The following is a 21362-nucleotide window of genomic DNA, read 5'->3' as shown; positions in this document are numbered from 1 at the left end:
ATTTAGACCAATGCAAACACAATAGCCCACCACCTACTACTTAAATAATTAATTCAGTTATTATAAACATGAATGCGTATTTTCATAAATTAGTCGTTATATATGTCTAAATTATTCATTCGTGCACTTTACATAAAGGATTAGTAGATTATAGCAGGAGCAAGAATGGGTCTGTAGCCTATTAGTTTTGGCATCCTTACTGCTACTAGAACTGGGAGGATCAAGTGCTGCTGCAGGGGCCTATCATGAGTTAGATTTCTGTGACTACACACAAAAAAATAATTCTCTGAAAAAGATTACTGATCTAGGAGCTATGATCCGGTCACATGACCTAATCAATTTAAGAGGGAAACTGTTCTCAGATCAAGACTCCTTCTCTTAGACATGTATGGGCCCCGGGCTGCCGTTGGATTAACCAACAGAAATGCTTGGGAACAATACAAGGGTCCATTTTAATTCAGTCTAATCCCAGTAGGTATTGCAAGCACTTTCATATGACTCTGTAGAGAAAAGGCTGCTGTGAACACCTCTCTGAAGAAGTAACTACAGAAAAAAATACAAATGTCTACTGTAAGTAGCTACCTTTTACTCTATTTCTGTATCTTCATCTTCACTGTCTTTCATATTTGGTTAAAACATTTGAGTTACAGTTATAGAGGTTTGTGTTAAACTTGTGGACCTTCCTACCTCTGCACTTGATGTGAGAAGGCTTGCCTTATCCCATAGTTGTTTTACTTCATAAAGAAATTTGTTGGAGCGAATGCAGTGTGGATATCTTGTATGCTCAGTTTTCAGCTGTTTCTTATTTGTTGCATTAGTGACCCAGTTTTTCCCTAGAGCTATTGTGGCATTACTGGCATCTTGTTACAAAACAGCACTACCAAAATGGAGGTTTCTGTTCTTGATTTGTCATAAATGTTCGTAGGATTCAGTAGGAGTCAGTCAGTTCAGCAAATCTTAGACTGTAGCACCTTCAGGAGCCATGGGCTGAAAGTGTATTTTATTTCTTTGTTTTTATAACTTTTAGATACCATACTATATTCAAAACATGCCTTGCTTTATAAATCTCAGAAAGGAGATTTATGAGGAATGGAGCACACAATCTCTCCTCTACTTGCTTTCTTTGATTTTATACCATATTCTATACCAACAACAGCAAAAACAGAAAAAAATATGGTTCAGTTTTCATATGCAAGATTTATGTTAAATGGGTGTCATGGTTTGACCCAGTCGTTAATGCATCATGGAATGAACCCCATGTTCTCAGTTTTTCAAAGTCTAAAATACATTGTGGGCTTCATGTTTTGATTGTAGTCCCCACCAACCTCTTGCGATTGGATTCTCCTGGTTGAACAGAAGAATGTAAGGAACAACCTTGTATTTCTTTTTTGGTCTTTTACTTGTCAAAGAACCAACCAATTTACCATTGTCTCAAAGAAACAACAAAATAGTTTGTGTTTTGTGTTTCACCCAGTTGTTGATCTGCATGCTGCTTTATACTTCTCTCCAGTGACATAGATGAATGAACTCTCAATGTGGATCTCAATGTGAATGTTTTCTGTGGCAGATAAATGTTCGAGTCACAACCATGGATGCTGAGCTGGAGTTTGCCATCTTGCCCAGCACAACCGGCAAACAGCTTTTTGACCAGGTATACTGTGCAAAACAAACAAACAGGCAATTAAATAGACAAATGTGTAATCATATATTTGTGGTAATTTCTTATGTTTAGATAGTGAAGACGATTGGGCTGAGGGAAACCTGGTTCTTTGGCCTTCAGTATCAGGACAGTAAAGGCTTCTCCACCTGGCTCAAACTGAACAAGAGGGTGAGGAGAAAGTTTGGTTGCAAACTGAAGTCACCTGATGGCATAACTTCACTCCCCTGATGGTTGAATTTGATTGTAGATGTAATCCGGAGTCACTGTTATTTTGATTTTGATGATGCATTTGTGTCACCCCGCTGAGACTAATTAGTGTATTCCCTTCATTCTCTGTCATCCCTCTGCTGTGGGCTGCAATCCCAGGTGACAGCGCAGGATGTAAAGAGGGAGAACCCTTTGCTGATTAAGTTCAGAGCCAAGTTTTACCCTGAAGATGTTGCTGATGAACTCATCCAGGAGGCAACCCAGCGCCTCTTCTTTCTGCAGGTTAGAGACGAGTGCATGTGCAAGAGCACTGAGGTTTTCTGTGGGATTCCCACTGTGAATTTGCACCCCTGAAACACGGGATCGTAATGGGGATCTAATAGGTTGAAAATGAATAAAGATGAATGGGAAAGCCAATGATAACCCACATTGGGTCATCTTTATTCATTTTCAACCTAGATCCCCATTACGATCCCAGGTTTCAGGGGTGCAAATTGGGCGGCAACATCTTTTAATTTGTATGCCATGGCGATTTTGAGGAAAGATCCACACACTTGAATTTATATTTTTGGGGCATTTTGCCTTTATTTTGGATATTTGACAGTAGATATAGACAGGAAAGATTGAGAGAAAGAGGGGGATGACATGCGACAAAGGTCCTGGGCTGGATTCAAACCCAGGACAAGGCACCCGCTTTAGACCACTGAGCCACCAGGACACCCCAAATACTTGAATTTGTCCTTGACATATGCTAAAGGGAAATAAAAATCATATAATATAATATGATATAAAATATAAATATAATATTACATTTATATATATATAGATACACATTACTATGATATTTTGTAAATCTGGTAGAAGTGGATATCATGATGTAGTTATAAGAAGCTACACATTACATAAAGTGTCTTATGTAAGATGGGCTCCCTGCAGGGGCAAAGATGAAAAGGAATCTCAATCAAAACAAAGGCAGAACCTGTTTTAGGTTCCATGGTGACCCACAGAGATCCCATTAACTCTCACAAGTTTCCCATAGGGGTTCCCCATAAGGGAGAGTATGCACACAGAAAATACATCTAAGTGTATTAAATAAACACAAGGACATAGGGGTTTTCTTTCCCTGTGAGTCACATCAACTCATACCCTCACCACCATGTGTACACACACACACATAATTTTGCATCACGTCTTTTTATGCTGTTTTTTAGGTAAAAGAGGGCATCCTGAATGATGACATATACTGTCCACCCGAGACTGCAGTGCTGTTGGCCTCTTACGCAGTTCAGACCAAGCATGGAGACTACAGGAAAGACTATCATGTACCAGGATACCTTGCAAAGGAGAAGCTTGTGCCACAGAGGTGTATAGCGAGCCCTTTAAATGGATAGTGTCATCAGTATTAATCTAAATCTTAATCTTAATTCCCTTATATGAATTCTGACCGGTGTGTCCTCTTTTTTCTGATAAAACCAGGGTTTCGGAGCAGCACAAGCTGAATAAAGACCAGTGGGAGGAAAGAATCCAAGTGTGGCATCAAGAGCACAAGGGAGTGCTGAGGTACTGTGGTCCCATCACACACACAATCCAAAATACAGAGATTTAAGAGATTTTTTTTTTTTTTTTTATCTCATTAACTTATTCCTCCACAGAGAAGATGCCATGGTGGAGTACCTGAAGATATCCCAGGACCTGGAGATGTACGGCGTCAACTACTTCAGCATCAAGAACAAGAAAGGATCGGAGCTGTGGTTGGGAGTGGACGCGCTCGGTCTCAACATCTACGACAAGAAGGACAAGTAGGGTGCTATCCAAGAGAGTAGTTGCCTCTGATAAAGTCATCGTGGATTTAAATATGCTCACTGTTGCCCCCCCCCCCCAACAGGATGACCCCAAAGATTGGCTTCCCCTGGAGTGAGATCAGAAACATCTCCTTCAATGACAAGAAGTTTGTCATCAAGCCAATCGACAAGAAGGCTCCGGTACTCCAAAACTTTGTTATTGATCACTGACAGATCTGTCATTACATGAGATACATATCTTTATTGCTGCCATGCCTGTTAAAGTTGCTGATGACAATATTCTGTGCTGGAAAATATCCCACAGGGTGCTAATGATGCGGTATGGAGCAACCCATGTGTAATCTCTCTTCATTGACCTGTGTGTGTGTGTGTGTGTGTGTGTGTGTGTGTTCAAGGACTTTGTTTTCTATGCACCTCGTCTCCGCATCAATAAACGTATCCTGGCACTGTGTATGGGGAACCATGACCTGTACATGCGCAGACGTAAGCCTGACACCATCGAGGTGCAGCAGATGAGGGCCCAGGCCAGGGAGGAGAAGAACAAGAGGCAGATGGAGAAGTGAGGAAGAAGAAGAAAAACAAAAATAGAGCCCTATTTGTTACAGTTTACAATCTGTGCTCTCTGCTTTAACAAAGTTTCATATGAACTGTCAAGAGACATGGTTTTTCAGATGTGTATTTATGCACAATTCTCCTGTCAGGGCTCTGCTTGAGAGTGAGAAAAAAAAGCGAGAGAACGCCGAGAAGGAAACGGAGAAGATTGCTCGTGAGACCATGGAGCTGATGGAGAGATTGAGACAGATTGAGGAGCAAACAAAGAGAGCTCAGGATGGTCTGACAACTTTCTGAATACAAATGCCTTCCAACTCCAGTATTATTTTGTCTGTGTTGTTAAAGAATGGAAAATGGGTAGTTTGGTATATTGAAGTATTCCTCAGTTCAGCGTCTGTAAAAAGATATACATATATATATGTACAGTATATATGATCTATGTGTCTGTGTATGTGTGCTGGATGTTTGTTTGTACATGTGTGTGTGTGTTTCAGAGCTGGAGGAGCAGACTCGCAGGGCTCTGGAGTTGGAGAAGGAGAGGTCCATTGCCCAGGAGGAGGCTGAGCGCCTGGAGAAGGACCGCAGAGCGGCAGTGGAGGCCAAAGCCGCCCTGCTAAAGCAGTCTGAGAACCAGATGAAGAATCAGGAGAGCCTGGTACACTGATACACATCGACACACCTGCAAGCACACAAATACCCTCCAGGGCTGGGTTTAATTCACATTACATTACATTACATTACGTCATTTAGCAGACGTTTTTGTCCAAAGCGACTTACAATAAGTGCATTTTGTCAACAGTAGTCAAATCTGTATTGTATATCACAGTCTTCATCAGCTAAGCCTTTAATAGAAGCATTTGTAGAATCTGAGTTTTTATTTTTTTTATTAAGAGTAGAAGGGGAAGAAGATGATACATGATAGGTTAAGTTAAAAAGTGGGGTCCAGATGGATTTTCTTCAAAATTAACAAATTAAAAAACTGAGAAGATTTTTATATTAAAGCCTTCATCCAGCCTGAGACCCATTTACCACATTACACTATATTTGGATCTATAAACACGTCTCTCCCAAAGCTAGGAACAAGGTAGTCAAGGCAATGAATAAAAAGAGGATTTTGTGGACAGTGACAGTATACAGGGTGATTCTGAGGACATATGAGTTTTTTTCTGATTCACAAGAATTAGCACTGCCCTGATGTAAATCTTTGGGTGAAACATTTTATTTTACAAATTTACACTGTTGGACAGTGGATTTTCCCTTTAAGAAAACAAGTAGAATGCCTTCCATTTTCAATTGATTGAATAGAAACTAAATTAACCCTAGAGCTGATGCTGCATATGAACATACAAACACACGTGCAGACACACACACATGCACAAACAGAGCACAGTGACCTTAGATCAGGAACACTCTTAACTCTCTCCCTATTTGTGTGTATGTGTGTAGGCCACTGAGCTGGCTGAGCTTACCTGTAAAATCTCGCAGCTGGAAGATGCCAAGAAGAAAAAGGATGAGGAGGCAAAGAAGTGGCAGAAAAGGGTGAGAATTAGTGAAAGCACCCGCAGAGATAATGGATGGATTAAACATGAGCAAACAGGGCTCTAAACACTACTAAAGGTGTGAGACCTGGCGTCAGTTGCGGAGAAGTATATCAAAAACACTTTCAAATCTAAACTTTCAAGTCACTGCGTGGCAAACCTCAGCCATCTGGTGCCATAGTAGGCTAAAACGAACCATAAAAAGTATTTGCAAATACAATTTGACCCAGGTCGAATGTGTGTGCAGATGTCTGTGTGCATATGACGAGTTCTCTTCCAAAAACATCTTTACCTGGGGTTCATGATTAAATATCTCTAAAATATAGAGAATCCAATCTGTAAAAGTATCATAATGATGTCTGGTACCAATCATTTTGCAAGAGTAGGTCTCCCATTTTTCCAATAGCGCATATCTCGTTTTGGAACAAAACTCATGGTCATGCATATAGCTGTGTATTTGCATTCTATTATCTAACCACAGCGCTTCAGTGCAAGTGGTGTGTGTTGACAGGCGATGGTGGTGGAATTTGATTTGGAGCGAACCAAAGAGGAGCTGAAGACTAAACTCATGGGTGTCCACATCCAGGATTCAGTGCACTCTCACATGCACGACCACGACGAGACGGATGAGAGCAGTGCGGAGGCGAGTGCCGAGCTGACCTCGCCGGGCATGGTGCGAGACCGCAGTGAGGAGGAGCGAGTGACAGAGGCCCAGAAGAACCAGAGGCTGCAGAAAAACCTCAAGGTCAGGTTAAGGAGAATGGTGAAATGTCGTACTTTATTAATCCCTGCAGGCAATTTCTCCTTGTGTTTGCCCCCCTCCACAGGGAGGTCAGAGGTCAGGGTCGGCTACAGAGCAGCAGCCCTGGAGCTGGTGGGGATTCAGTGTCTTGCTCAAGGACAATTCAGCAGGGCGGAAATTTGCCGACACAGGGGCTTGAAGCCAGGCAGCCTGGTTGAAAGACTGTCACTTTAACCTCTAAGCCAACCTGCCACCTTAGTAGTCATAGTGAGTCATTTTGGTTGTAAAAAAGTACACTGATAAAAGAGCATGGCTCAAAACAAGTAAAGCAGTGAAATGAATGGAAGAACTGGCATTTGGGAGGGAAGTGAATGTAATTCCAATTTTGCAATGCAGAGTTTGGAAAACCATTTAGGTACAATAACCAAGACTTGTTTCATAGTAAGTTCAATTACACATTGTCTTCTTCAAGAAACACTTGATATATGGAATAAAACTCTGCAAAATGTCTTTGGTTTTATGAAAAGTTCAATTCTGTTTTAAAGCAGTTTTTGTTGCTGCTCCAAAACATTACTTTACATTTTGTGTTTTAGTACTCGTGGCGTTTTTTCTATTGACACAGCAACACAGATGTTTTTATTCTGCTGTAATGGTGACAGCTTAATTGCCACCAAAATTGGGTTTCAGGACACTTCCCCTTAAGAGTGCACTCATACATAATTCAACATTTTCATTCCATCAATTCCTTTCCAAGTGTTGATAAAGCAATTGCATCTCACCCAGACCTATTGTAACTGAAATAAATTTGGTCTGTATCTATCAAGATATGATGCTGAGTAGTAGACTAGACACAAAAATGAACTGAGTAACCACGGACAATGGGATGTTTTCAGATGGGGAGAAGAGGGGAGTATGGGGGGCGGAGGGGCGGAGGGGCGGGGGGAGAGGAGTAAGGCTTCTGAATAGTTTCCTAAAGAGTTTCATCGCGTAAAAGGATTTCATTCACTGTGTGTCTGTGTTCCTCTCAGTTCCTGAGCACCGAGCTGGCCTGCGCCGTAGACGAGAGCAAGAAGACCCCCAACGACCTGATCCACGCCGAGAACGTGAAAGCGGGCCGCGACAAATACAAGACCCTGCGTCAGATTCGTCAGGGCAACACCAAACAACGCATTGATGAGTTCGAGTCCATGTGAGACGGGCTGCTTCAGGACCGCTCGAGCTCAATCCAGGATAAAGATATAGATGGTAAAATCGGACCCAGAGAAATACATGAGAGATTTTAGAAATGTAGGTGCAGATTATTGCATGGGTAGTAAAAATAAATAACTTTGTGTCATGCTGTCATGTTCAGCCTGTAGGCTTAGTGATACTGTGCTATGATGCCTTTTGTGCCCATGATTTTAGTGCCATTTAATCTGAGAAGGGGTCAGTGAAAGAGTGCCTCAAACCTCTTGGGAAAGCCATTTTTAATCTTAAAAAGAACAATGCACACTGTATAAAACATGTCCTGATGTATTCATGCTACGTTCTGTTTCCTGCATATATCAGGGATCGTCTATGCAATCATTTATGAAAATGTTGTCTGCTGCTGCCCTGAAATAGGCTATGAAAATGAGAGAGAATGCATGCAAGTGTCAGTCTTATTACATGCATTTGCAATTTTAATATGCCAACCGATGATTATCTGCTTTGATGGTAAAAATCTTATTGAATAGGGGTTAATGAAAGGAATGATATTCAAGGCATCTTTTTTTGTCCAACTAAATGTTAAATCCTAGCTCTCTTCTCACAAAATAAAATATGAAATATGAATATCACCAGTGCTTGGTATTCGTACAGTCTTGTGTTCATAAGTGCCCTATGACAGAAGTAGCTTCTCATCTAATGCCTTTAAAATTATTAGATTCGAAAACTTGCTCAATGAGGCAATATTTTGTGCAGCATAAAAACACACAAAATTCCAGTCAAAATTCAAGATACCCAGTCAACTTTCATTTCAGCAATCATCCCACAATTGTCACACTGAAAAAGATTTGTGTCCTAAAAAAAATGAAATTAATAAACCAGCTGATCAATATTGGCACTCATCTTCAGTTCCCATCAAACTTCACATCTCTTAAGGACAAAGGAAAGGTGTTGGTGAGAAGTAGTGAGTTCCTACCATGGAAGTATTGTAGGCTATTACTAGTTATAAGCATTAGGATTGTTTCTACTGAGTCGACCCGGTTTATCTCGCGAGACCCGAGAGTTAAGTCAACGCGAGATTGGGGCCAACAAGTTTGCAGCTAAATATCAGGAAGGAGGGAGGGCGGCACTGGGATTCCACTTGAGATAATAAATTACATTGAAGGGGTTGTAGTTCAGTTTGTGAACTGGCCGGAATGCCAAAACTGCATTCCAAAGGCCGCCTACAAATTAATAAATTGGGAGCGTTTACAAAGTGAGCTAGAGTTTGAGAAACGTCACATTCAAATAAGACCTCAGTGCAGAGTGAACGGTCACTTTACTTTGTATACACACTTTGGACCTGAAAGTTCGCCAGCGCTTCATTCGCGGAGCACATCGGCGGGACTTCTCTTCAACAACCTACGTCGACGACTAATCTCTTTTATCCTACGGGGCAACGAGTCTCATTGGTTATGCGTTTGTCTCGCCGGCAAAGTGTTGTTTTGTTTTATCTCTTGTCCGCGCAACCAACATTGCTGAAATTGTAATCTTGAGGATGTCTTTCCACCCGAGCGCGTCCGAATTCGAGGGAACTCAAAACTCTTCAATAGTGAATGAACGAGATCGAGCAGACACATCGGACACCTGTGAGTGTCAGAGTAGTACTGAGCTTAGTAACGCAGTGTCGGTGTCCTTGGGCTTGGACTCTGGGTGTTCTCAGCAAAACAACATAAATGATGGCTGTGGCTGTGCCTTTGCAGAGTGCGTCCCGACTCTGGGAAACACTCCCCCTGAAGCGTCGGAGTTAGGAGCGCCTGTGAGCGTGACCTCAGTACTGACCGGGGACCCGCCGAATGAAGTCAACCCGAAAGCAGACGACTTTGAGCAAGTGTGCCATGACATCTATCGGGTGAGCTGTATGGACTTGCTCAGATCAAGCGAAATGGACAGCGCGCGGACCGTGACCCGTGGCCCGGCGATAGCCCGATACATCTGCAAGGAATCAAACTTGTTTATGACCCCGGCGGATGAGCGGCCGGTCCCCTCTCAGGTGGACGAGCTCTTACCTTTAAAGCCGTACTCTGCGTACTCTGCAAATCCAGCCCTATTCAGAGACACGGCAGGTGTATGGTGCGTCAATGAGCGCATATACAGCGGCCGAACCGAGCCGGAGAGAGGCGCATCGGGCGGACATAATGTGTTCTGTAAATACTGTAACTACGGACAAGCTTCTCTTGGATCCAGGCAGCAGTGCTATTGTGTCCCCTACCGCGACGGCCAGGACGGTGGGAAAGGAGACATGCGAGCAGGGATGGCACAAGGGTATGGCCAAGTGGAAAGTTACCAAAGTGCATTTCCACAAAGGCATGCCAATTATTCCACTATCAAGACCGAAGCTACCGGCTGGCTGGATTGTACCGATACGAGTTTCAGGTAAATAACACATTTCATATGAACAATATTTTGTACTGATTTGTTTCTGTTTGGCGTCAGACCAGGATGGTAATCCTGGTAATTGTTTTGGTAACAAAAGGTTTCAAGGCTGAATGGGTGGTTAGGCCTATTTATTATTATTTATTAGCTACCCAGAGCCTAAATAAAACAGATTTATTGTATCAGAAACAAAAGGACAATAACCAGTGAGGATCCACCATGTCTCATATTCACACCTTTATCTGTCAAGCTGCAAGTTCCAATGATTGTCACCCATCTCCATCTTCATTCATTTATCCTTCCTTAAAGGCAGCTTTGCCCTAAAATGTGCTTGGCTGACCTGATAATCTCTTGACATCTATGCAAAAGGCTTTAGGGTGTACAGGATTGGACTATGGCTGTGAAGGCTGCACAAATTACTTGAATCCAGTACGCTATAAAACACCATTATTTATTTTTTTTACAATTACTTAGATGCATTGTAGAACCATTCTGACTGCAGAGGAAGTTGCGGTGTAGTATGCATCCCTATCAGCATTAAATCATTTGCACTCCCACAACTCTGCTCTTGGCCTTGGCCAAGTGGTGTTTCACACACAACTCAGCTAAATCAAAGTTTGCCTTTTCCCTAACTTTACTGAACTGTCCCTATTTCTGCTGTGGCTAACTATACACACACAATACGAGTTAATCTATCAATGTCACTATAAACAAGAGATACAGCACCTGTTGCAGATCCTGTGCCTGGAAAGTACGCTGGATTTCCTTTTATTGATACCCGTTAAACAGTTAATAGGCTTACTCTGTATAATCCTTTAGAAACAGGTTAATTGCTGTTCATCATCTATGACTGGAACGACTTAACTAGATGTATTAATCATAGAATGTCCTTATCAATCATGAGATGGGCAAAGCTCTTATTAAATTTGGATTTAGGGAATTACTACCCCAAGTTTCATGACAAGTAGCCTAACGGACTCAGACAGAGGGCTTAGTGACCCAAATCTGATCATCATTCATTCTTCATTTTAACCCTTACACTCTATTACATTAGTGTGTGTGTGTATGTGTGAGTGTGAGAGAGGAGAGAGAGAGAGAGCGAGAGAGAGAGTCTGTTTGTCCAACCCTATATTATCAAAGGTATTTGGTAACTGGTGTGTGTTGGCATTAAAGCCTAAGGTAAAATTGTTGTTGAAAATGCTTCGTGTCTTATCTGTGCACACATCATATTGTGTAACCAGATTGGTATCAAATCTGTTACTGATTCTCCTTAAAAACCAACATTTCATTTCTCTGCCACAAGCAAGTAGGCTAACAATAAATCACCAGCTTGAGCAACATCTTAGCAAGATAACTGTAAACATGTCGTCTCCCACAAATGATGACGTCCCCGCCTCTGCCAACCAGTAACAAATATGTCCCCTTGTTTTGAGCTGTAATTATAGTTCCCTTGGCCTAATCGGTGTCATTTTGAATGCTCTAATGTAGTGATGAGATGCAATCAGAAATCGGAAGACGAAGCGCTCTTTTGCTCTGCTCCATGTGCTGTCCTCAGGACGTCCTCCATGTCTGCAAAGTTAGATAGGCTAACCTTATGGCACACCAAGCCAGGGTAAGTTAGTAAGGTTAGCGGATGGGGGGGCGCTCTCTCACAGCTACAAGTGAGTTTTGCAACACATTTATAGCAAGAAGCGTTGCAAAAGTCAAGGCGCGCAGATTCGTCACTTTGTGATGCAAGAGAGCATATTTGTGAAGTTGCAGTGACCGATTCGAGAGGTTGTAATCACGGCGTACTGGAAAATGGACTCAAGTAAAATAAATAAATATGAGTAAATGTTGGATTACAAGTTTGCAGCTGTCATTGTATTCATGTAAATATCAATCTACACATTTTTGAATATTTTTTCTGTGACTTCTCACATTGTATTTTACAAGTTCTCACATCAAGTCTACAAGCTCTCGCATTTTGCAACATATTTACCTTCATACCAGATCCCCCAATTTCAACATGGGGGACAATTCTATCTAAATATATGTGTGTGTGTGTGTGTGTGTGTGTGTGTGTGTGTATCCAGATATGAGGGTTTGTTCCCAGGTATGAGCGTATACCTGTCTGACCGGAGAGTGTGCCAGGTGTGTGGTGACGATGCCTCAGGTTGTCACTATGGAGCAGTCACCTGTGGCAGCTGCAAGGTATTCTTCAAGAGAGCCGCTGCAGGTGGGTCTGACACACACACACACGCTAAAACACACGAATGCACATAACACAAACATGCTCAATTACTCGCCCGCTTATTCAATCGCTTACGCCCACTCACTCACTCGCTCATGCAGGCAGGGCACAGTGACCGAGGATTATGAGGGTGAGTTATTTGTTATCAGTTCACACCCACATGTTGTTGCTATGAGTGGTAGCTGAGGCATTGCTGAAGTACCTCCCTCATCCCCAGGACTTGTGTGTGTGTGTGTGTGTGTGTGTGTGTGTGTGTCCCCCTCAGGTAAGCAGAACCACCTGTGTGCCAGCCGTAACGACTGCACCATCGATAAGCTGCGGCGGAAGAACTGCGCCTCTTGTCGTTTAAAGAGGTGCTTCTTGTCGGGGATGAGCCTCAAAGGTGAGGAACTCAAAATTAGGATAAAATGAGAGAGAGAACGAGAGAAATACTTGTGGGGTGCATTTAGAAAGTGAGGTCAGGGCGGTCAGATACCTTAAATGTGTTGGATCTGAACTTACTGATCAAATGTCCCAGCTTAAATACACTGTTACAAATGTATTTCAGCAGAGGCCAAAAGAGTGTTCTTAAACACAATGGCAGAAATGACAACCCTCCCACAGTGTTATGGCATCGAATAACTCCACGGGCTATTATTCTTTTAAGGATGGCCCCATGTCTGCTTATTCTTTCTACGCTGTTCATTCTGTAATAAGCAGAGGAAACAGTCCAAAGTGGTGGCTGTTTCCTTTCTGTTGTATCTTTTTCTCCTCTACTTGTCATAATTGTCTGTGTTGGATTCTAGGCCGTAGACTGAAGGCAGCCGGCCAGACAAGGAGCGGAGAGGAGGAGCAGCCTCAGGCTACGTGGGGAGCTGGGATCACGGAACCTGGGAGTGCAGCTGCTGAGGCTCAAGGTGAGTATCGGTGTTACCCATGCTCTACTGCCATGACGAATCAAGGCACATAGTCGATATTGTGCGCGCTTCCCTTGGAACAGATGCATGACTCATGAGCACATATTATAAAAAAAAAAAAAAAAAAGTTTGGATTTATTTTTGTAGTTTTGAAATTCTGCTGCGATGCTGCTCAGTTTGTCATTCGGAAGTGTCTGTGGTTGTAGCATCATCCCAGGCCCTGGCTCTAGGTCCTGCCCCCAGCCTACGTTCCTGCCTATCCTTGCTCAGCATCCTGCAGGCCATCGAACCGGCTGTGGTCAACGCGGGACACGACCACGGCCAGCCAGACAGCCCCGCATCCTTGCTTACCAGCCTCAACGAGCTGGGAGAGAGACAGCTGGTTAGCGTGGTGCGCTGGGCCAAGGCGTTACCAGGTAAACTAGTCAACTAGTCAACACCTTACAAGGGAAACTATTGAGGTGTAGGTAGGGTGCTTATGCCAGTTGATGTGTGCTGAATTGCTAGCCTAGTTGTGACAGGTCCAGTATAATCCTAGATAAACCATTAGTCACTGGCACCTCAACAAGGTCATGCCAAGCAAAATACACTGCAAGGTCTGGCTTGGCAAGATAATGTACAAGAGACAAACACTTATTTAACTCCAAGTCCACAGTAACCAGGATGAGCTATGCACTGATGAAATCTAAAAAATGTTGTGCCAGGTTAACCAGGCCATGTCACCACTGTTAGCCTTGGGCAACGCTTCATACCTGATAAACAAGACCTCAAGAGGCCTTTGCCAGAAATCCATCCAAGTTAAACTAGTATATTGAAGCAGTCAAAGTCATTATAAGTAATTGCTGTAGGGTCAGATACAAACTGTCACCAAGCCAACAGTTGTGAAAAAAAAATCTCATGCCACGTAGACCAGCCTGTTTCAGATATTAGCCACTAGAGGGGGATATGTTCATATTTAACCCAAGAGTGACAGGCTCAGTAGCCAGCCATGAATATCCATACTGTGCATTCTCCTTTGTTTTCAGTATGAAGTCTTCACAAAGTTTTTCACTGACTCATAAAGTGGTATTATATCATGTTTCATTATATTGTTCATCTTAACATGACCAGAGGTTTGATCAATTAAATGTTGGTAACAGGTTTCCGTGACCTGCATGTGGATGATCAGATGTCAGTGATCCAGTCGTCGTGGATGGGGGTGATGGTGTTCGCTCTGGGATGGAGGTCCTACACACTCACCAACAGCTCCATGCTCTACTTCGCCCCAGACCTGGTCTTCAACGAGTAAGTCACTGATACACTCAATTCATTTAGCATCCCTCTGTGGAGATCTCAGCCTAACATTTAATTGCTTAATTAAATAAAGTTATTAAAATGTTTGTCCACTTCTTTTCAAACCGGGATCAGTCTCTGTATCAAACAAACTTTGTTTGACCCTAGACTGCTGTGGTAATCGTTGTGACAACTTAGTTTGTTGGACTATCATGACATTTAACCTGTCACCATGATTGGAAAGAAAAACACACAGTGGAATACAAGCTTCAGATGAACAAAAAAAAAATCACACAAAGAACTGTCTGGTGTCTTTTCAGCCTAGACAGTAAACAAGTCTATTTTGTTCTTACCTTTTCCTTGCATCTGCTACATGTGGCCACAGAGGGATCACCTTAGTTGATGATTTATTCCAATTTATCATTGCAAACTGCTGCTGCATTGAGCTGTTTTTCATCTTGACACTCGTTTTGATTCATACCACATCCTCTTCCAGCCTCTATCCAAATGCTTGTGACAGCTAAACTACTGTCTTTTATCTTTTTGCTGTACTGCTAAAAACTTAACACGGAGTTTGTCAACCCCGAGTTACATGATATACATAAAGAACATTTCTACCGCCTCTTATCAGTAAGTTGTCTTCAGAGTAGAGCAATGTTGAGAGAGGATGGTGCTTCGAATGCTAAACCAAGCCAAGGGCCCTTGGAGCGGCCTACACTTGGCTGATGTTTCATGCAGCATTAGCAAAGCACTCATTCTGTCTGCATTAGACCTCTGTCACTCTGACTGGCTGCTACTGACCTGCATGGTAATGGATACGCCTGCCCTTGTTGCTGACCCTCATTTTTCTCTGCCTCTCTGTCTCATTCTCTTTTTCCATTATCCATCTCACTCATTTTTCTCACCTCTGCTGCTTTTTCCTCTTTCCTTTCGCTCTCTTTTCCGCTGCCATTAATTGTCTTCTTCCTTTCATATTTTTCTCTGTCTGACCCCATCTTCGCTACTCCCGTCCCCTTTTCCTCGCACTTAATGCTTTCTCCTCTCCCCTCCCACTGTTCCTCTATCCCTTCCTCGCAGCCAGCGGATGGAAGTGTCCAGTATGTACGACCACTGTGTGAGGATGAAGCTGCTGTCCCAGAGGTTCTGCATGCTGAGAGTCACCCAGGAGGAGTTCCTCTGCATGAAGGCCCTGCTCCTCTTCAGCCTGCGTGAGTCCATCGGGACCATGTCTCAAATAATAGGTTGACTGTCAACTCGGCAAGTGAAATACGAGTACAATAGAACGTAACCTTAGTTCAGAGCATTGATGGAAAGGATAAAGTCCATGGGGATGAATGTTGTGTTCTGGCTTTGTGGTCACAGTGCCAGTGGAGGGCCTGAGGAGCCAGCGTTGTTTTGATGAGCTGCGGACCTCCTACATCAAGGAGCTGGACCGCTTGGCTAGCCACCGCGGAGAGACCACCCGTACACAGAGACTGTTTCAGCTCACACAGCTGCTGGACTACCTCCAGCCGGTAATAGACCCAGCTCCACTTCACATACGAAAACACATCGTACCCTGACTCTGAACTAGCACAGAAATGTCGTTTTAGCTACCAATAACTGGACTACTTCTAGCTGGAAATAGATTCAAGTTTACCCCACACATACAAAAGCACCACACTTGGCGTACAACCGTATGTATATAGCGCTGACTTATAATAAACTAACTGGGCTAGCTCAGGATATTTAATCATTTCATTGCCAGGAGTTTTAAGTAGTTTGGTTCGCGAGGACCGATAAATCACCACATTTAAACCTTTATTGTCTTTCAATGACACAGAGAGACTTATACACACTTTTATATCATCTTACCTTGACTGCTTTAATGCCTTCTCCTCTTGCCTCAATTGACAAGCCGTGGCACAGCTCCGGTTTGTGCAGGATTCTGCTGCCATCGACCCAAAGCTTAACACACATCACAGATTCACATCACTCCTATTTTAGCCTCTCTATACTGGTTGCCTATTACTTTTAGAATCGATTTCTAAGATTTTACTGATCACTCCCTCCGATCGTTTTAATACCCTGTGAGTTGGAGCGTAGCCTGAGATCCTCTGGTGGGGCCCTTCCGGCCATTTCACAATCTAGGCTGAAGATCAGGCCTTTGCGGTTCAGCCCCCTAGGCTTTGGAAGGCCCTGCCTGTGGAGCTTAGACTGACAAAATGCGTGTCATCTTTTAAATCGCCTCCTAAAGCTCATGTTAAAAGACAGGCTTTAATACAATTTGTTTTTGGTTATTTTATTTCCTGTTATCTGTGTATGGTTTGTTCTTTTTCAGTCAAATGTGGTACAGAGTTTATTGTCTTCTTCCTATCATTATTATTTTTAGGATTATTATTATTAGTAGTAGTAGTAGTAAGTTATTATTCTGTTATAATTTAACCAGTTTGCTTTCTCTGTCTCTCTCTCTCTCTCTCTCTCTCTCTGTCTCTCTCTCTCTCGCTCTCTCTCTCTCTCTCTCACGCTCTCAGATTGTGAAGAAGCTGCACCAGTTCACGTATGATCTGTTCATCCAAGCTCAGTCCCTGCAGACACGTGTCAGCTTTCCAGAGATGATCTCGGAGATAGTGAGCGTTCACGTGCCCAAGATCCTCACAGGCATGGTCAAGCCCATCCTTTTCCACAAAACAGCCTAGAGCACATCTCAGCCAAGTGCTTGTCCCATATATCTTAACTTTAGCTTCTACACCCAGTCCTTTGACCATTTTTGGTATATCTGAAATAGCTGGAGAGGGTTAAGTTATGAGGTAAAAGCCCCACTTTACCTACATGGTGTCAGTGGGGCATAGTGGGGCTGTGGGTGGATATTTAGAGAGGGGGATACTTTCTTCTAATCTATTGTAATTTAATAATATCTAGTCTCAATTCTTCTTGCTACTTATTCACTATATCACAGACATCAAATGTTTCTCAAACTGAGCTGATTACGTGATTACAAACTATATTTTACTTGAGTTGAATACTTTTTAGCATGCATATGAGGTCATGAATGGTCAACCTCCTAGCATGTAGGCTTTTTTTGACTGTTGATAATGAGAGGGAAGTATATATCTTCAGACATCACCATAGTTTCTCTGTGTAGTAATATTTTTAGACTAGCTCTTTCACAATGCATATAAGTGATTGTGTATACCTGAGGTGAACAAAATCGTCTGACAGTTCATGAAGTGTGATGGTATGCAGGTGTCTCACCCATGTGAAATATTTCTTTAGGTCAACTCTTGATATTCTCTACATTTATATATAAATATATAAAAGCATTTTTGAGGGCTGTCCCCAACCATAGAAATGCTTAGTCGACTAATAGTCGTAAGAGTTTGTTGGCAAAATGAAAAGGTGAGTTAATCGACAAGTCTGTAAAATAGATTTTCCTATCTTAAACTTCCTGCACCTGATTGCATTCACGCAAAGTGATCTCTGAATTTCTAGACAAATGGACAGATGGATATTTCTGAATATTGCTGTGATACCAAATATGTTTCTAATTACGGAGGACATATCTCAAACAACATGGAAAAAATGGATAAAAGTAATGAATTAACTAAAAATAAGACCCCGATAGCTTATTAGTCGACTAACACAAGAGGTACTGGGGAAACTCTATTTTCTTGTTTTGTTATGTTTGCTTGTTTTTGAGTAATGTAATACTTTAATCCAAAGTATGTTTTGCCCTGAAAGGACATTTCGGTCTGTTGTAATTTTTCTACTGTTGTACTTTCACTAAAGTGTTATTTACAAGTGCTATATTCTGTGTATCATCATGCATTCATTGCAGCTGCAGCTAATGACTTTCAGAAAGCAATGTTTTTGTTACTGCCCATTTGTTACAACACATCCAGCTTTATATGTAATAGAATATAAAGCATGAGTGTACATTTGTCTGTAAATAATGAAGGCAGAATGAAATGAGATACACACCATATGTTGCATTATTTTCCATATGGCATGGATCTCTTTAAGGTGTGGTCTCTTTTGAATGCTTGCTAATGATAATACAGTCACGTCCCTGGTGTTCTCTGGCTCCTAGACTCATTTCTGAAACAGTTGAGTGGTTTCTTAAATGTTTATTTATTTGTTTTGCAGAAATGCGGACAGGCAAGTTATGCAAAGCGTCAGAGAGGCAGACAGGCCTTTTCTACCACTGCATTATCTAGCGTCAGGATTGTGTCTGCCTCCACCCAGCCAGGTAATAGATTACAGCAGGAACCAGAACATTCCACAGAGGGCTGGCTGGTCATGGGAGGAGGACAAGCTGATATTATCTATTTGCCCGTCTGTGAGAGACGGGGGTGTGTGCGGATCATAAATCGCCGCCTATGTTTTAGTACCATCTAGTGGTGGCGGCGGAGTCTACAGCTTTAAATCAAGCTCGGCAGTAGGACGGCATCTGTTGGATTTGCTGACATTTGCTTTGTAATGTAATTGGACACGAACGCACTTAGCGTTTGAACAAGGTTGCTGTTGAATTATAGAAGTCATGGGGAGAGGGATTACGCAGCATGATAGATGCCCAGTAATGAATAAATGTATTTCAATCAAAAGAATAATTCAGGGTTCGAATCTTGGAGTCTATCTTGTGACAGACAGTAAGGAGTCTGAATTTTCAGATGTGGTGTGAGGCACTCCTGTTTGGAACATATTATTGTAAACTTTATTGGACTGCTTTTGTTGCATTTGCTTCTTTTTGTTTATTTATTCATCAAGTATAGATGTGGGAAAAAAATCCATGTTTTTGTACATCTGTAGGCCTACATAGCAAATTGCATTACTTTAAAAGCTGGTTTATTTTAGCTCTATGGTACATTTAAAAGCCCAAACTGTAAAAAGCAGTCCGTCTGGGTAACCTCTACTGGCTTTTTAAGTACCATTTCCTGAACAAACTCTTTCAACAAGTATTTGTCCCTCTCATAAATGAATTGGAGCTGAACGGACTCGGGATTGAAAGACATGCTGAAATATCACTTATTTCTAAATATATTCCCGGCTTCATTTGCCCCTGTGGCTTCCTTTAAAAGGATTGGCGTCTTGTAGGTTTGCAATGATCAAAAATGTATGTGTTGATGTCGACATTTGAACTTAGTTTAGATTCCATTTGATTTCTGTGTTTCTCAGAGTCTGTTCTGCATCAATATTACATGCCTACTCTAGCAGAAGAGGGACTTTTCCTGTCGGGCAACAACAACCACAGAAAGCACAAACATAGTGCCCGCAAACAACAAAGTTTAAACTATTTCCTTCTTTGTTAATCAAGAAAAGAAAGCCAAGGGCCCTCTTGATTAACTACAGGAAATACTTTTAACTTTCCAATTCTCTTTCTAATGTGAGACGATGTTCCACGGAGGAAAATGGATGCACAGCTTGAGTGTAAAGGAGAGCTGGAAGGAGCCTCGGCACTGAAGTAACCGAATACCTACAATGCCACCCTCACAAGGAAATGTGGTTGGCACATGGGCACAGGGGACAATAAAGCTGGCAGGACCTTACATAAAACTCAGGCAACAATAATGACTTTAACACCCGGTTACCGCAACTCACGGCTACAGTGACCGGAAAACAATTAGATCGTGTAGGCGGTAAGTTGACACCCCTGAATGGGTTGTTTCTGTGGCCTATCTAATGGAGGGCGATTCCTACCCAAGCACCAGTCCATTAACAACCAATTAACTTCCTATTAATATTTTACCAGACAGGGCCTCTCATCCTGACGTGTTTTAAGGAGCTTTTCCCAGGAGTGTTTGAACATGAGCAGCTTTTAGCGCAGCATAAAGAGGCCTGTGTAATGGGCTGGAGGAGGAGGAGTGGCAACCCGATAGCACTGAGAGCAGAGGAGAGAGAGAGAGAAGAGGAGACAGACTTCTGCAGCTGGCCCGCCGTGTGGGCCGAGCCAAGGCTGAGCCGGGCCAAGCAGACTGGGTAAAAGGGTTTGCAGCATTTAGGAAGTACATGTTTTTATGGCTCAATCACAAGATTAGTCATGACTAGTGACCTCGTGCTATGTGTTGAACATAATTCCTGCGTTTTAATACTCAAAGAATTGACTGGCCGGATAATGAGGAATTTTCTCCCGATTATTCAGAATTGCAGCCAAACAGCAGTTTTGTCTTCGGGGGCCTGAAATGCCGCTAGCGAGCACACACATCACAGAATATGGAATAAGGCTTAGAGAAGGAATGTCCGCCCTGCCGATGTTCTGCGCTGAAGTAGCTGTGTGCTGAGCTGGGCTGGGCTGGGTGGACATTTAAAACTAGTCTGGGGAAACTCCCTGCCTTGAGAGAGAAAGAAAGAGAGAGAGGGAGGCAGGCAGAGAGAGAGAGAGAGAGGCCATTATGACTATAGCCTCAAGCTACTCCCAACGGATAAGGCATTTGTCTTCACTTGAAAGTATGATTTATTTTTCCACCAGTCAGTAGGGTTATGTTTGTCACCGCACACTGAAAGGACTTTTGGAAATAGCAGCAGAAGCAGAAATGGAAAAAAAAAAAAAAAAAAAAATGTCCACCGGAGGTTTTCTAATGCAGTCTTCATGTTTTCTCAAAGACTTCCCTTCTGTAGTTACCTTGTTTGGGATCAATTTCAGTCTTCATTAACTTTCGTATAATCAGAAGATTTCTGAACCTTTCGTCTAATTTATCAGAAAGAGCATGTGTGCTGATGATTAAGAGAAAGAGGGAATGTGGGAAGGGGGGAAAGAGGTGGTTGTATCAGGTTCCCTCCACTGGGTGTAGATGTGGTCTTAGATTTCTCCCAGGGCTGCTGATTAACCATGTGTGTGTAAGTGTGTGTGTGTGTGTGTGTGTGTGTGTGTGTGTGTGTGTGTG

The 21362-nt window shown here is 42.5% G+C and overlaps 2 protein-coding genes across 4 annotated transcripts; both read left to right on the top strand.

Moving 5' to 3' along the window:
- Nucleotides 1-561: 561 nt before the first annotated feature.
- Nucleotides 562-8045, top strand: LOC139914976 (moesin a-like). Of its 2 annotated transcripts, XM_071903445.2 has the most exons (14): nucleotides 562-570; nucleotides 1568-1651; nucleotides 1733-1828; nucleotides 2027-2149; nucleotides 3079-3230; nucleotides 3344-3427; nucleotides 3520-3666; nucleotides 3753-3849; nucleotides 4065-4228; nucleotides 4371-4501; nucleotides 4716-4876; nucleotides 5668-5760; nucleotides 6271-6504; nucleotides 7530-8045. In XM_071903445.2, exons 1-14 carry the CDS (start codon nucleotides 562-564, stop codon nucleotides 7692-7694), a joined length of 1740 nt encoding a protein of 579 aa, XP_071759546.1. In that variant the 3' UTR covers nucleotides 7695-8045. The 2 variants fall into 2 exon arrangements, with proteins under 2 accessions (XP_071759546.1, XP_071759555.1); XM_071903454.2 differs by lacking the exons at nucleotides 562-570; nucleotides 1733-1828; nucleotides 2027-2149; nucleotides 3079-3230 and having other exon boundaries at nucleotides 1593-1651.
- Nucleotides 8046-8867: 822 nt separating this feature from the next.
- LOC139914965 (progesterone receptor-like) lies at nucleotides 8868-18288 on the top strand. 2 transcript variants are annotated; one of them, XM_071903436.2, is made up of 9 exons: nucleotides 8868-10101; nucleotides 12177-12319; nucleotides 12600-12716; nucleotides 13120-13230; nucleotides 13437-13646; nucleotides 14370-14514; nucleotides 15580-15710; nucleotides 15865-16016; nucleotides 17016-18288. In XM_071903436.2, the coding sequence occupies exons 1-9, from the start codon at nucleotides 9224-9226 to the stop codon at nucleotides 17178-17180; spliced, it is 2052 nt and encodes a 683-aa protein (XP_071759537.1). In that variant the 5' UTR covers nucleotides 8868-9223; the 3' UTR covers nucleotides 17181-18288. The 2 variants fall into 2 exon arrangements, with proteins under 2 accessions (XP_071759537.1, XP_078145355.1); XM_078289229.1 differs by lacking the exon at nucleotides 17016-18288 and having other exon boundaries at nucleotides 15580-15759; nucleotides 15865-15996.
- Nucleotides 18289-21362: the final 3074 nt, after the last annotated feature.

Source organism: Centroberyx gerrardi, chromosome 16 (genome assembly GCF_048128805.1).
Source record: "Centroberyx gerrardi isolate f3 chromosome 16, fCenGer3.hap1.cur.20231027, whole genome shotgun sequence".
NCBI lineage: Eukaryota > Metazoa > Chordata > Actinopteri > Beryciformes > Berycidae > Centroberyx > Centroberyx gerrardi.
The sequence above is the reverse complement of the archived record's forward strand: the minus strand, read 5'-3'. Positions and strand labels throughout refer to the sequence as shown.

Coding starts and splice junctions, on each gene's coding strand:
- LOC139914976 (XM_071903445.2), top strand. Junction 3,231..3,343: donor GAGAAGCTTGTGCCACAGAG/GTGTATAGCGAG, acceptor TGATAAAACCAG/GGTTTCGGAGCAGCACAAGC. Junction 4,229..4,370: donor AACAAGAGGCAGATGGAGAA/GTGAGGAAGAAG, acceptor TTCTCCTGTCAG/GGCTCTGCTTGAGAGTGAGA.
- LOC139914965 (XM_071903436.2), top strand. CDS start 9,224: ATGTCTTTCCACCCGAGCGCGTCCGAATTCGAGGGAACTCAAAACTCT. Junction 10,102..12,176: donor TGTACCGATACGAGTTTCAG/GTAAATAACACA, acceptor GTGTGTATCCAG/ATATGAGGGTTTGTTCCCAG. Junction 13,231..13,436: donor TGCAGCTGCTGAGGCTCAAG/GTGAGTATCGGT, acceptor CTGTGGTTGTAG/CATCATCCCAGGCCCTGGCT.